Genomic DNA, 13,729 nt, shown 5'->3' on the forward strand with positions numbered 1-13,729 from the left:
CATATGATAAAATCCACCATCCCCCCTGATTTTTTTTTACAACTCGAGTACTGGGTATACGTATCCCAGCATGGCCAACCCTGGACAGGTCACCAGACCATCAGGAGTCAAGCTAAGTGTGAGCCAGCAGTACTTAACACCAAGCCAGCGTGTGTCTGCGAGAGAACAGGACGTTAAGGGGAAAAAAACCTAAGATTTTATTCCAACACTGCTTGATCACAATGGTACAGTTTTCCTCTCAGCCTTGTTTTTATAGGCCTGTTCATAGCCGCCAGCAGGCTGAGTATGAAATAAAAAAAGGGAGAGGGGGAGGCAAAAGAGCTCCCATTTCCAGGGTGCAGCGAATGCAGCGTGATTAGAAGTTGTGGGTGGAAATCGTGGTGGAGATAAAGAAAAGGAGGCTGGATATTTCCACTTGGACAAATCAGTACCTGTCAAACGTGGACAGCTCATTATAAGATATATGTTCAGACCGAGGCAGCCAAAACGACGTGAAGGAACTCGGGTATCAGAGTCATCTCACACACCTAAAAAAATGTAATTTTTTTCCAGATAAAGTGGGAAATTTAGCAGTGTGGGAAAAATGTATAGCCTTTGCATAAATAGGTTGTGAAAAGGCGTCATGAGCTGTCTCGTGCACAATGTTCTTTTGATGTGCATGCAAAAAACAACCAGTGATGGTTGGCTGGAGGACTGTGTGAACGGCAAACCATTGTCAGTTGTGTTCAGGATCAACATCCACTTGTAGAGGCTACTGTATCTCCTTTCAGCTTCCTTGTGCATGTGGTGTTACGCTTCCAGGCTTTGCTGCTATTCCATAACCTTTTATTCTCCATCATTCTTCCTTTACCAGCAAAAACTCCTCCATAGCACTTGCTGCAGCTCAAGATCAAAGCCTGACAAATCCAACCACACCCGAACGGCTGTTCTTCCCCGCACTTCTAACTTATTGTCTCAACTTCATTTCTGTTTTATTCATATAGCGTCTGTTACAATATAAATTGTCCCAAAGTGCTCTCCAGAGATACAGAACATGACCCCCGAGCAAATATAATATTCGGTGATCATAAAATGCCCCTTGGAGAGTGTGAACATGTATGGTTGTTTATCTGCAATAGATATGGCCCTGCAGTGCATTTATAAGCTGTGACACCAGTTTTTAGAAAGACACACTCCAAGAAAGAATCAGTTGAAATTCAGTTACTGAAAAAAAGAAGTTAGCTGCCATAAACCGGGCTGTAGAGGCGCGGTGGGGACGGGGGCTGTTTTACTGTATCTCTTTGGTATTTTGACCAAATCGTGTCAGAGATATTTCACTTACAGCTCAGCAAGTTGTATAAACCTTGAGAAAAATGCAGTGTTTTTGCTTTCGACTGAACAAACACTCTGAACACAGTTTTGTTAGCATTTTGTTGTTATATTTGCTCTTTGGAAATCGGTTACTTCAAGGTTTGGAGTTGCAGGCAGCTGTTCAATGGAGCTCATGGTTTGTGATTGTTGTAAACATTAAAAAAAAGGGAAGGCAAAGAAAGCACTTACACATTTTTTACATTTTAATTGCCTTTTCTTTCCTAACAATGGTTGTGAGTTAATTTTTAGTCTAACTAATTTAAGCTGGCAGATGTGATGAAACAAGTGCTTTATCTTTAACTTCATGCTCTCAGAGACCAGAGCATCTTTAATTCAATCAACTATAGTCCCACGCTTAAACCACAGTAATAATACTTATTAAAACATAGGTTCAGTTTACCAACTAATTCTATCATCCATTTTTGAATGAATAATTATGTACAAAACATTGCTTGCTCAGTTTTCACAAGCTTGTACGACAGGTTTTGATTAACTACTACTGCTAATCTTTGGACGCTGGACTTTTCTATAATTGCTTATTTTGGAAAACTTTTCCCAGCCTCTTTTTTCTCTTCACACCAAGATCCAGTTAGTGCCGCAGTTATCACGCTTGCTCGAACGACGTCTTGATGACGCATTTGCTGCAGGTGGGGTTCTGCTGACCCGTGTCCCTGCAGACACGGTTGCTGCTCCAGTCTGAACGTACACAGTCGTCTTTGCCGTCATAAAGTGTGAACTTTGTTTTCATGCACCTGAGGAATCTTTACCAAAATGCAGCTCTAAATGTTTGTATTGTATATTTTGTTCAGGAAGGGCCAGGCTGACAGAGAGCTGAGGGGCTGCATCTATGTTAATGTGTGTGTGTCTGTGTGTGTGTTACACTAGGGTACTGTCGTACTTCTGCTTTGGTTTCTTCCCCTCCATTGTATTCGTTTGGGAGGGAAATATTTCATTTCCCTCCAGAGCACTGTAGCGTCATGATGTCATTCGTGTAGAGTCGGCTGAGACGACATATGTCATCACCGAACTGAAACGATTGGGTTGAATCGTGTTCTGAAGGAGCTTTGAAAACTACGTCTCTGCTCCCACCATGTGTTCAAACAGCCCAGCTGCAGCGCTGCACGACTGCCTGCTTCACTAGAACTGGCAAAACAACTTTGACCTGCTGGAGAATATGGTTGCTCACCCCGGGGGTGAGTTATCTGGAAGATGAGCGAGTTCAAAAGGATTTCCAAGTCATTGGAGTGTATTTTAACACTGAAGAACCCACAGGGTCAAATTTGACTACCATTTTTTGCTGATACCTCAAAATAAACAAAAAAACCCCCCTCAAAAACCCAGAGTGCCCCTTCTGACCTCTGCATAGACACACCTAGTGAACAAATATTGACTATAGTCAAACCAAAGCAGGAGTGAACAGGTGGCTATGCACATGGGGGATTTTTGACCTGTCGATTTTGACCCAGAAAATCGTCTTCTCTGCAAACTAACAGTAGGTAACAGAGTGTATTTTTTTGTTAACCTATGTAGTATGAGCCTGCAGAACATGTAGAAGTACTTTTTATATTATTTTTAGACAAGTTAACAGAGATTAGCTACATCAAAAAACAACGTATCCTGGGCCACCTGGGTGGAGGTGGTGGGGGAGTGGAGGAGAGGAGGATGGTGGCTAAGCTGTCCTCCATCATGGACAATGTCTCCCACCCCCTTCATGAGACTGTCAGAGCCCTGGAGAGCCCCATCAGTGACTGGCTTCGTCACCCACGATGCACCACTGAGAGGCATCGCAGGTCCTTCCTCCCCGCTGCCATCAGACTGTACAATAATACAACATGTGCAATAATATAAGATGTGCAATATCTGTCAATCTGCCAGTCTACCTCACAACACTCCACCTGCTTTTCTGCACTGTTTCTTAACTGTATATACTGTTCATATCCTGTGTTTATACATATTTTATACATATCTTTTTGTATTTTTTATATATTTTTTATTTCTGACTTTTTCAGTCTTTTTACCCCTCCCCTACATGTGTGTGCTAAGTGTACTGCTGACAACAAAATAAGTTTCCCCACTGATGGAGAAAATAAAGGATATCTTATCTTATCTTAAAAATTACTCTCTCGGTCTCGGAGTCATTTCATATATGGAGAATAGTGTCAGTTCTGTATTTGGCTAAAGCTTTAAAATACATTAATTTGTAAAATAAAATGTAACAATAAGAACAAATGTGTGATAATATATATATAAATAGAGTATACAAATAATATAAATAGTATCATAGTATATATAAATGGTATAAATAGGTAGTACGCTGCCAAAGTAAATACCTCTTATCTTTTCAGGTGCATGCCCTCGCTCTCCAGCACGGGGAGGTCACCAGAGGAGCATAATCCAGGTGCCATGAAGCAAAAATCCTGTCCAGCAGTTGTTCCAACTAATCACTGAACCAGCTCCTCTCACCCTCTGATGCCGTGTGTCATTTTTGATACATGAATTTCTCAAACCTTTGCACCACCCCAATAATCAAGAAGGGGAAAAAACCTTTCATACAAACCAAAGTATTAACAAAAAAAGTTTAAAAAAAATTAAAAATACATGAACTCAATTTATTCATAATGATGAGAAAAAAATATGTATTTATTGTTTGATACAATATTGGTCGTGATTTGATTTCAATATACCGGTATAATGAACATTTCACATAATAATTTTTGTGTTTTATTTCAGACATTAAGTTAAAACAAGTCACAGCTGCCTTGACTAGACCGTAGTTCATTTGTCAGTAAATGAAACTGCTGCGGTTTATTGAGCAAAGGCAGCAGATGCAAATGAAAAAAGAAGCAGCAAAAAAGAGCAGTTTCCTGTTTTCTGTGCTGTCGCTCAGAAAGGGGGCAAAGCCAGACGGCATGTGAATCAAATGGCAATCAGAGCTGCAGAAGCAGGTAAGCATTATCGGCATCCTCGCTGTCTTTTCTTGATGCAGTAGATCTCGCTGTTTAAGCACTCCTGTATTTGAACAAGTGCCGTTTGTACTTTTATGCAGTTTGATTGGCTGTCCTCCTGAATGTCCGCAGGTATTGCTGGTGAAGCCCAGCAATGAAGCGTATCAGATGACGAATCTTATCTGAGGGGGATGAAAAGGTCGCGGGGAAAATGGAGCAGAAGATTGCTGATGAAGAAGCTGGGGTGTCTCAAGGTGAGGGTGACTTTCATCGTATGAGGTGCAAACAATTGGACTCATAACTGCAGCAGGAAAAAAAGAAAGACTTCAGCTCTAATATTGTTGACATAAGAATCGACTGAAAGCTGCTTCGCTGTCACACTGTCTCACATCCGCTTTTGTAACAAACTGCTGAGGTTGGGTTTTGTGGTTTCTCTCAGGGCCCGTTTCCTCAGCTCAGGCTGTCGTTCATCACTTCAGCCCAAACTTCACTGCTCAGGAAGGCAGCAGCTTGGTTGCTTCTACCCTCATTGGCTCTACCGTCGGCAACATCCACATCAGCATCAACCAATGTGCACAATGCAACAGAGGTGAGGACACCCCTGTGCATTTATCAAACAATCACAGTCAAGATTCACTGTGTTGGCAAAAGGCTACATGTTAGGTTCAGAGTGCGCGAAAACTGCATTTTCATTCCTCAAATTTGAACCTTTTAGAATCAGAATCAGAATTAGAATCATCTTTATTGGCCAGGTTCGAACATTGTCCAACAAGGAATTTGACTCCGGTTATTTCGCTCTTTAGGCAGTAAATAAACAAATGTGGTACTATCATAGTTTTATGTCCATCTGTATTTTGATGGCATTGCTGTTTCTACTCGTCATGGAGGAAAGGGGGTCTAGTGGATTCAAGTCAGGCCAGAGTTTCCACCGTTCTTCCTCGTTTGGATCATCCTTTGATCATTCTTCTTTTTCTTCCAAGCTGTGAGAGATCGTTAGTCTGTGGTTTGATAGTAAATTCACAAAGCAGTCATGGTGCCATCTGGCACAAATAAACACCCTTTGGGACTGATACTCTTCACAAGAATGGATCTTTGATCGTTTATAAGAGCGTGCAATCGGTATTTAGGAGTGATATTGCATGGGGGTGTACTTTCTTTTGTTTTAATCTGTTAAAATGCATAAATCTGGGAGAAATGTAAAATCAAATGATGCTTTGGGTCATCTGATCAAACTTATTTTTGCAGGGTGTTACGATCAATCAAAAGATGCCCTGGCCCAAGAAAATACATGCGGCTGTAAAGCACCGCAACTCCACAGTGAGTATTTTGTATCCGCAAGAAAAAGAAAGTGATTGCTCGAAATAAGAAAAAATCTAGCTAATGACCTTTTAATGCATTTCCTGCCCCCCAGGTGATAAAGTTGCAGAAAGTTACGAGAAACTGAAAACGACTCTAAGAAGGAAGTTCAGTCACTTGCACGAAGGGATGGCAGCGGACGGGAAAAAAATACCTCTCAATGAAATCTACACAGAGCTTTACATCACCGAGGGCGGAAGTGGTGAGGTTAATAAAGAGCACGAGGTGAGACAGATTGAGGTGACATCCAGAACGCGTGTGACAGAGGAGAAATCAATCCACTGCAATCACCTGTTTGCTTCTCCACCTGGACAAGAAAGCCGTGTAAGAACTGTGATAACAAGGGGAGTCGCTGGTATCGGAAAAACTGTGTCAGCCAATAAATTCACTCTGGACTGGGCAGACGAGAGAGCAAATACAGACCTGCGGTTCGTGTTTCCTCTCTCTTTCAGAGAGCTGAATCTAATGAGAAAGAAATCCCTAAGTCTTGTGCAGCTTCTCTCTGACTTTTTCCCTGAAATAAGAGATGCAGAAATCTTTGCTGATTCAAGCAACAAAATGCTTTTCATCCTGGATGGCCTGGATGAGAGTCGCCTCGGTTTGAACTTCGACAAAATCGAGATAATGTCAGACGTGACGCACCCAACCACCATCGCTGTGATTCTGACCAACCTCATCAGGAGAAGGCTGGTTCCCTCGGCTCTCGTCTGGATCACGTCTCGCCCAGTAGCCTCCAGTCAGATACCGGTAGAGTACATCGATCTGGTGACAGAGGTGCGAGGGTTCAACAACCAGCAAAAAGAGGAATACTTCAGGAGGAAAGTTGTTGACAAGAGCTTATCAAGCCGGATAATCTCCCATGTGAAGTCGTGCAGGAGCCTCCACATCATGTGCCACATACCAGTCTTCTGTTGGATGGCAGCGAGTGTTCTTGGAAAAATGTTGACAACAGAAGATAGTAAAGACACCCCAAAGACTCTCACACAAATGTACATCAACTTCTTGTCCTTATACGTGAAAAAGAGCCAGAAAAAGCCAGGAAGACGAGAGTCTGATGCCAACTGTGTGAGAACGAACCTCCTCGCACTGGGTCAATTGGCTTTCAAAGAGCTTGAGAAAGGTCACCTGATCTTTTATGAGAGTGACCTCAAGTTAAACGGCATTGACATTACCCAGGCATCCATGTTCTCTGGGGTCTACACGGAGATCTTCAACGAAGAGATTGCACTCTGTCAAGAGAAGATGTTCTGTTTCCTGCATCTGAGCCTGCAAGAGTTCTTCGCTGCGTTGTATGTTTTCCTCACGTTCCACAATGAAAACCGTAACGTCCTGGTCAAGAAGTCGTCCTCATCGCGAAGGTTTCTATCCAGAGAATCGTCAGAGCTCATCCTCTACAAAGCAGCGATAGAGAAGGCTTTGCAGTGTGAGAATGGCTGTTTTGACATCTTCCTGCGCTTCCTGTTGGGCCTGTCATTGGAGTCCAACCAAACTCTGCTGAAAAACCTAATGACCAACAACAGAACACACCAAAAGACAAGAAGTGAGACCATTAAACACATAAGGGAGAGGATCAGGGCTAACTCGTCTCCAGACAGGTGCCTCAATCTCTTCCACTGTCTGAATGAGCTGAATGACCACTCTCTTGTGGAGGAGATCAAGACCTTCTTAAACTCCGGTAGTCTCCACAAAGCCAACCTTTCACCCGCCCAGTGGGCCACCCTGGTCTTTGTGTTGCTGACGTCAGAGGAGGAGCTGAATGTGTTTGACCTGAGCACCTACACCAGGTCGGAGGAGGGTCTTCTGAGGCTGCTGCCTGTCGTGAAAACAGCTCGAGTGGCAAAGTAAGTCCTAGCGGGAGTTATTTTTGGTTTGAGGAAACATGAGGACAATGGCACTGAAGAAAGCATAATAACGTTAACCTCTATATCTTTTCCACAATTTTGCCTAAAGATATTCTGAAAGTTGTCCAACAATCAAAATAAACGGTCATTTGATTACTGAGGTCCCTCCGTTGGTCCTGCACACCAGCTAGGACAACTCCAACCCTGCAATGTTGGGGACTTTCCTCACATTGCAGAAGAATTGATAGGTCCATAGGAAAATGGTACGGTTAGGGCGGAGCTACTGGCGTCACACGATAAGGACAGAAAAATGGCCAGAAAAAGGATAGAAAAATGTCACTGCCCATGACGAAAGCAACTGCGAAAAAACAATCAAACAACAAACAAACACCCGTTCGGTGGACGAAAGATAGGTTGTCGCCGGCCAAAACCAAGGCAGTAACCGAAATCAGCCCACATACCACACGCAGACGTCAGTCTGGAAATTGGTCCGTATTGGTCCAAGTCATCGTTAGCATGTTTGCTAATGATCCATCAAGAGGAAAAAGACATGATAAAAGTGGACAACCTTGTTGTCACAACAACACGATCCCAGCTAGCCCATCATCCACAATAACATCTTACTAGCCAGGTCAAAGAATATACCCCAGCTGGTCCACTCCTTGCTTCGTCACTCTCATTTTCTCTTCCTCACTTCCTCCAACCTGGTCCTCTTTGCTTTTTTTAGCACCTCTGCCAAGACGAGAGTACCAAACAGTGAGCTGGTTAGCATCCTGTAGCCAGGCAGAGGTGTTGACGTTGGTGTGAACGGACAGCTTTTGTCAATGTTTTAATTAAGAATTCACTGGTATAAAATAGAAATGCTGTTGTTCCACCAATGATAGCAAGCCCTCATGGGCCAGATGCAGCTGAGCAGGTCAACACCATGATACTCACTCCACCGTGCCAAACATAGGACAAGGTTCTGATGTGGGGAGGCAGAAGTGGGTTTTTTTTCAAAGCAGCAGCTTTTATGTGGCAAATGAGCAAAATGAGTATTGAGCATCTTCACATCCGTCCGGGTGTCAGCTAAATTATAGACTTTGCATATCATGAGCTCTGTTGGGTGAGGATGGCGTTGGTACAACAAGAGGGGATTTTTCTTCCAACATTATTAACCTCATCAAACCATTTCTGTTGCAGACTAGCTGCATGTAACCTCACCGTGACCTGCTGTGAAAACCTGGCCAAAGGCATCCTCTCATCGCAGCTGAGAGAGCTGGACCTGAGCAACAACAAACTGACAGATGCAGGGCTGATGCAGCTTTCTGGTGGACTGATCAACAGCAAAATGGAGAAGCTCAGGTGAAAACATGTCTGTACACCCAGAGTCAAGCTGTTAGCTGGCTACTGGAGAGAAACATTGAATCACAGCAATTTCTGTAAGAAAAGAAAAGAAAAAGAGACATCGCTGTTATGACGCATAGCCGCTGGATGCTCTAGTTTGGTAAGAAATGTGTCAAAAAAAGTAAATGAAATAGTTGTAAATAATGTTTTGTTTTTTTTTACCTTGTCTGCACACATATTAATGGTTGATACCATGCTGGTAAAAACCTAAGGCATATATATGTGCATTGTTACTATATTTAATATATATACATAAAGTGTGAACTTTGTTTTCATGCACCTGAGGAATCTTTACCAAAATGCAGCTCTAAATGTTTGTATTGTATATTTTGTTCAGGAAGGGCCAGGCTGAGAGAGAGCTGAGGCTCCATGTATGTTAATGTAGTATGTTAATGTGTGTTGTGTGTGTGTGTGTGTGTGTGTGTGTGTGTGTGTGTGTGTGTGTGTGTGTGTGTGTGTGTGTGTGTGTGTGTGTGTGTGTGTGTGTGTGTGTGTGTGTGTGTGTGTGTGTGTGTGTGTGTGTGTTACACTAGGGTACTGTCGTACTTCTTCTTTGGTTTCTTCCCCTCCATTGTATTCGTTTGGGAGGGAAATATTTCATTTCCCTCCAGAACACTGTAGCCAGTGTTTATTTAGTTTTTTTTTTTTTGGGGGGGGGGTTATGTTAAAGTTTACTAAAGAGAAGCAATCCTGGACTACAAACACCTGGAAAGGAAGTGAAATACAAATATGAGATGATTGATGAGATGACTAACGAACAAACAAACACACTTACTGATATGATGGGTGTGAATCTCAGGTGAAATGATAGTCATTAAGTCTGTACATTTTGGATGATTTTCTCATTACATTAGGTTTGATGTGGAAGAGGCCTTTTTTCATAATGATAATGCATCTTGCCATCAGAGAGAAGAGTGTTAAAGTCTCTCTCCAGGGGTGATTGAAGATGTTATCGTCATGGCCAGTAAACAGTCCTGATCTTTGTTATCTTAGTCTGAAGACCTGCAGCCTCACAAAGAGCAGCTCTGGTTGCCTGGCGTCGCCATCCATTGTTCTCCAAACAAACCAGGAGCTCACCTGTGACCCTTTTATGGCAAATTGCTGATTACATATTTCACAACAGCCTTTGGAGTTTAGAAATGTGATTGACTGTGTGTTCTGTGTGAACAGCAAGAGAGGGAATTCAGGAAGAGTGTGCAGGATATTGGGAATTGTGTGTAGTGTTGTGAGAAATGTGTGGTATGGAATGGGAATTTGAGTCTAGAGCAGTAAATGTGCTTGGAGTTCAGCAGGATTGGTTCAGCCACACATTGGCTGAACCAACATTGTGTCTGATGTTCCAATAAGTGTGTTTAAACAATTGTGAAAAACTGTAAGCCTTCTAGCAGTTTTCTCTGGATTGTCTTGTTGCTTTCGACCCTGCCTGTTTCTGACTACTCTGCCTGCTCATCGCTTGGCTGGTTCCTGGTTGCTCGGATCTCCTGTTTCTGTGTCTAAGAAGGACGGATTTTTGGCCTGTTCCGGTTGTGGACTAGCACGTTTAGCTTTGGCTAATAAATTGTGCTATTCTTGGTTTCAACCTCACGGCAGGCACTGTGCTAATTGGCTGCCTGACGCGATGACGCGATGACGCGATACACTGCTACGAAAAAATGGCGGAAGCTCCGGCCGGCGGAGTTAGTTGTGGGCGTGGTTTCACGCATCGCTCCTGTCGTGACGTCACGACAGGAACAGAATCTGAACGGCTCGTTGAAGCCACATCAGACTGAACGGCTCATCCAGGCGGCTGTACAGACACTGCAGAATTTGGTTGCTTTCCTCCTTCTCTGAGTTGGCAGGCTGAGGGGAGACCACTTTATATATGTTAAAGCAAGAAAAAACCTGTTTTTCATAATAGGTCCCCTTTAAGCTTTAAGCAAGACATACATAACATACATTTTGTGTGAATACTGCTGACGTTAGTGGGATTGCTGTTCTCTTCAATACTAATAATAACCAATAGCTCTTATTATTAATATTAAAACCACTTTATGAGACAGAAGCTGTGTGTGTGTGTGTGTGTGTGTGTGTGTGTGTGTGTGTGTGTGTGTGTGTGTGTGTGTGTGTGTGTGTGTGTGTGTGTGTGTGTGTGTGTGTGTGTGTGTGTGTGTGTGTGTGTGTGTGTGTGTGTTACACTAGGGTACTGTCGTACTTCTTCTTTGGTTTCTTCCCCTCCATTGTATTCGTTTGGGAGGGAAATATTTCATTTCCCTCCAGAACACTGTAGCCAGTGTTTATTTAGTTTTTTTTTTTTGGGGGGGGGGGTTATGTTAAAGTTTACTAAAGAGAAGCAATCCTGGACTACAAACACCTGGAAAGGAAGTGAAATACAAATATGAGATGATTGATGAGATGACTAACGAACAAACAAACACACTTACTGATATGATGGGTGTGAATCTCAGGTGAAATGATAGTCATTAAGTCTGTACATTTTGGATGATTTTCTCATTACATTAGGTTTGATGTGGAAGAGGCCTTTTTTCATAATGATAATGCATCTTGCCATCAGAGAGAAGAGTGTTAAAGTCTCTCTCCAGGGGTGATTGAAGATGTTATCGTCATGGCCAGTAAACAGTCCTGATCTTTGTTATCTTAGTCTGAAGACCTGCAGCCTCACAAAGAGCAGCTCTGGTTGCCTGGCGTCGGTCATCAGCTCTCGCGTCTGCCAGCTGAAAGTCCTGGACCTCTCTGATAATGACTTTCGGGACGAAGGAGTCAAAGATTTGTCTTCTGCGCTGGGGAGTCCTCGCTGTAAATTAGAGAAACTCGTGTAAGTCCTCTGACACTTCCAGTACAGATGTGCACATCCATTTCAGCAGATGTCGTGAAGGTCAACTGGAGGAAATATATTAGCGTGGTTTTTCTTCAAGATTGTCCCAGTGCGGGGTGACAGAGGAGGGCTGCACCTTCCTGGCGTCTGCTTTGAACTCGTCCCGCCTGAGAGAGCTGGACCTGAGCAACAACCACCTGGGAAACTCGGGGCTGATGCTGCTCACGTCTCTGCTGGAAGACCCCCGCTGTAGTCTGGAGAAACTCAGGTAGGGATGCTGTCAATCAGACACGAATCATCACAAACACTCATGAAAGTGTGTTATATGAGCAGGTTATCACATAACATGCAGTTATGAGGATGAGCTGAAATGTTTGTTTTAAAATTGATAATTTATTGAAAAAACAAGACAGAATCTTCTGAATCTTGTAACGGATCCTTTTCTTTCTTTCAGTGTGGACCGTTGTGGTGAGTTCTGGATCCAGCCGGGCCCGATCAAATGTGAGTAACTTTCATATTTGGATTTTTTTTCTTTCTAAACTGTTTCTCACTCTTCCCTTTTTTTTGTTGTTCTTTTCTTGAATCTTATTCATCAGATATGACCAAACTGACTCTGGACCCAAACACGGCACACAGAGATCTCACTCTGTCCGAGGGCAACAGGAAAGCACTGCGATGGACCAAGCAGTCGTATCCTGATCACCCTGAGAGGTTTGACTTCCGGACGCAGGTGCTGTGTGAGCAGGAGCAGACCGGCCGCTGCTACTGGGAGACGGACTGGAGCGGGAGAGTCTGCATAGGAGTGGCCTACAAACGGATGTGCAGGAAGGGGGAGGGTTCTGACTCCTGGTTAGGCCGGAATGACTCCTCCTGGGGCTTGAGTTGCACCAAGGATGGCTTCAGGATCTTGCACGGGGGCGTAAACACCCCTGTACCTGCCACTCCAAGCGTCAGTAGAGTAGGAGTGTACTTGGACTGGCCAGCAGGAACTCTGTCCTTCTACAAGGTCTCTTGTGGTGCACTGACCCTGATTCATACCTTCCATGCCACCTTCACCGAGCCGCTGTACCCGGGGTTTCACCTCGGCTGGGTGGACTCCACCGTGTACTTGTGCTGATGTAAATATTCAAGTTATTATGTGTTTTTCTAAATCTCAGATTTGTAATTGAGTCCACCGGTGGATGCTTGATCCCAATATCTATATGACGTCTCAGACAGTTCAACTACAATTGATGTTTTTTAACATTTATACTCAGCGTGGACAAATCTTTTCTAATACGGTTAATTTAAACGTGTTTAGGACATAACAGACTAAACTCAAGTACAGAGATAACCTGGCAGAAAACCTCTTCCAGAGTGCAGACTGGGCCGACGGTTCACCTTCCAACAAGACAATGACCCTAAGCACACAGTTAAAATAACAAAGGAGTGGCTTGGGAACAACTCTGGGACCATTCTTGACTGGTCCAGCCAGAGCCCTGACCTAAACCCAATTGAGCATCTCTGGAGAGATTTGAAAATCTCTGTCCACCAACATTCACCATCCAACCTGACAGAACTGTAGAAGATCTGCAAGGAAGAACAGCAGAGGATCCCCAAGAAGACTCATGGCTGTACTCGCTCAGAAGGGGGCTTCTACTCAACACTGAGAAAAGGGTCTGAATACTTGTGACAATGTGATATTTCAGTTTTTCTTTTTTTTAATAAATTTGCAAATAGTTTTACATTTCTGTTTTCTTCTGTCAAGATGAGTTATTGAGTGGACATTAATGAGAAATAAAATTAACTTTTTTGATTTTAGCAAATGGCTGCAATGAAACAAAGAGAATTTAAAGGGGTTTGAATACTTTCCGTACCCACTGTGTGCGTGTGTATATATATATATATATATATATATATATATATATATATATATATATATATATATATATAATCCTGATATAAATGTCACCCTCTGCATATTTTTGATCAACTCTGAGGACCCCCACCCCCCACAAACAGCAGATACTCCCTTTTAAATTATATTGTGGCATTTATTT

At 43.1% G+C, this 13,729-nt stretch overlaps 2 protein-coding genes across 3 annotated transcripts in view; both read left to right on the top strand.

Moving 5' to 3' along the window:
- The window catches only part of polr3e (polymerase (RNA) III (DNA directed) polypeptide E), a 164,284-nt gene that overhangs the window by 136,795 nt on the left and 13,760 nt on the right, over nucleotides 1-13,729 (top strand). The window lies entirely within an intron of this gene.
- Nucleotides 4,185-13,390, top strand: LOC133419062 (NACHT, LRR and PYD domains-containing protein 12-like). 2 transcript variants are annotated; one of them, XM_061708077.1, is made up of 10 exons: nucleotides 4,185-4,295; nucleotides 4,428-4,549; nucleotides 4,735-4,884; nucleotides 5,541-5,612; nucleotides 5,707-7,492; nucleotides 8,675-8,836; nucleotides 11,517-11,690; nucleotides 11,791-11,958; nucleotides 12,145-12,191; nucleotides 12,287-13,390. In XM_061708077.1, exons 2-10 carry the CDS (start codon nucleotides 4,507-4,509, stop codon nucleotides 12,805-12,807), a joined length of 3,123 nt encoding a protein of 1,040 aa, XP_061564061.1. In that variant the 5' UTR covers nucleotides 4,185-4,295; nucleotides 4,428-4,506; the 3' UTR covers nucleotides 12,808-13,390. The 2 variants fall into 2 exon arrangements, with proteins under 2 accessions (XP_061564061.1, XP_061564062.1); XM_061708078.1 differs by lacking the exon at nucleotides 4,185-4,295 and having other exon boundaries at nucleotides 4,326-4,549.

The sequence above is a fragment of the Cololabis saira genome, chromosome 19 (assembly GCF_033807715.1).
Source record: "Cololabis saira isolate AMF1-May2022 chromosome 19, fColSai1.1, whole genome shotgun sequence".
In the NCBI taxonomy this organism is placed as follows: domain Eukaryota; kingdom Metazoa; phylum Chordata; class Actinopteri; order Beloniformes; family Belonidae; genus Cololabis; species Cololabis saira.

What these genes read in the sequence shown, in the direction of transcription:
- LOC133419062 (XM_061708077.1), top strand. Translation starts at nt 4,507, where the DNA reads ATGGAGCAGAAGATTGCTGATGAAGAAGCTGGGGTGTCTCAAG. An exon ending in TGTAGTCTGGAGAAACTCAG is followed by an intron (nt 11,959 to 12,144) that starts GTAGGGATGCTG and finishes TCTTTCTTTCAG; the next exon opens with TGTGGACCGTTGTGGTGAGT. An exon ending in CCAGCCGGGCCCGATCAAAT is followed by an intron (nt 12,192 to 12,286) that starts GTGAGTAACTTT and finishes CTTATTCATCAG; the next exon opens with ATATGACCAAACTGACTCTG.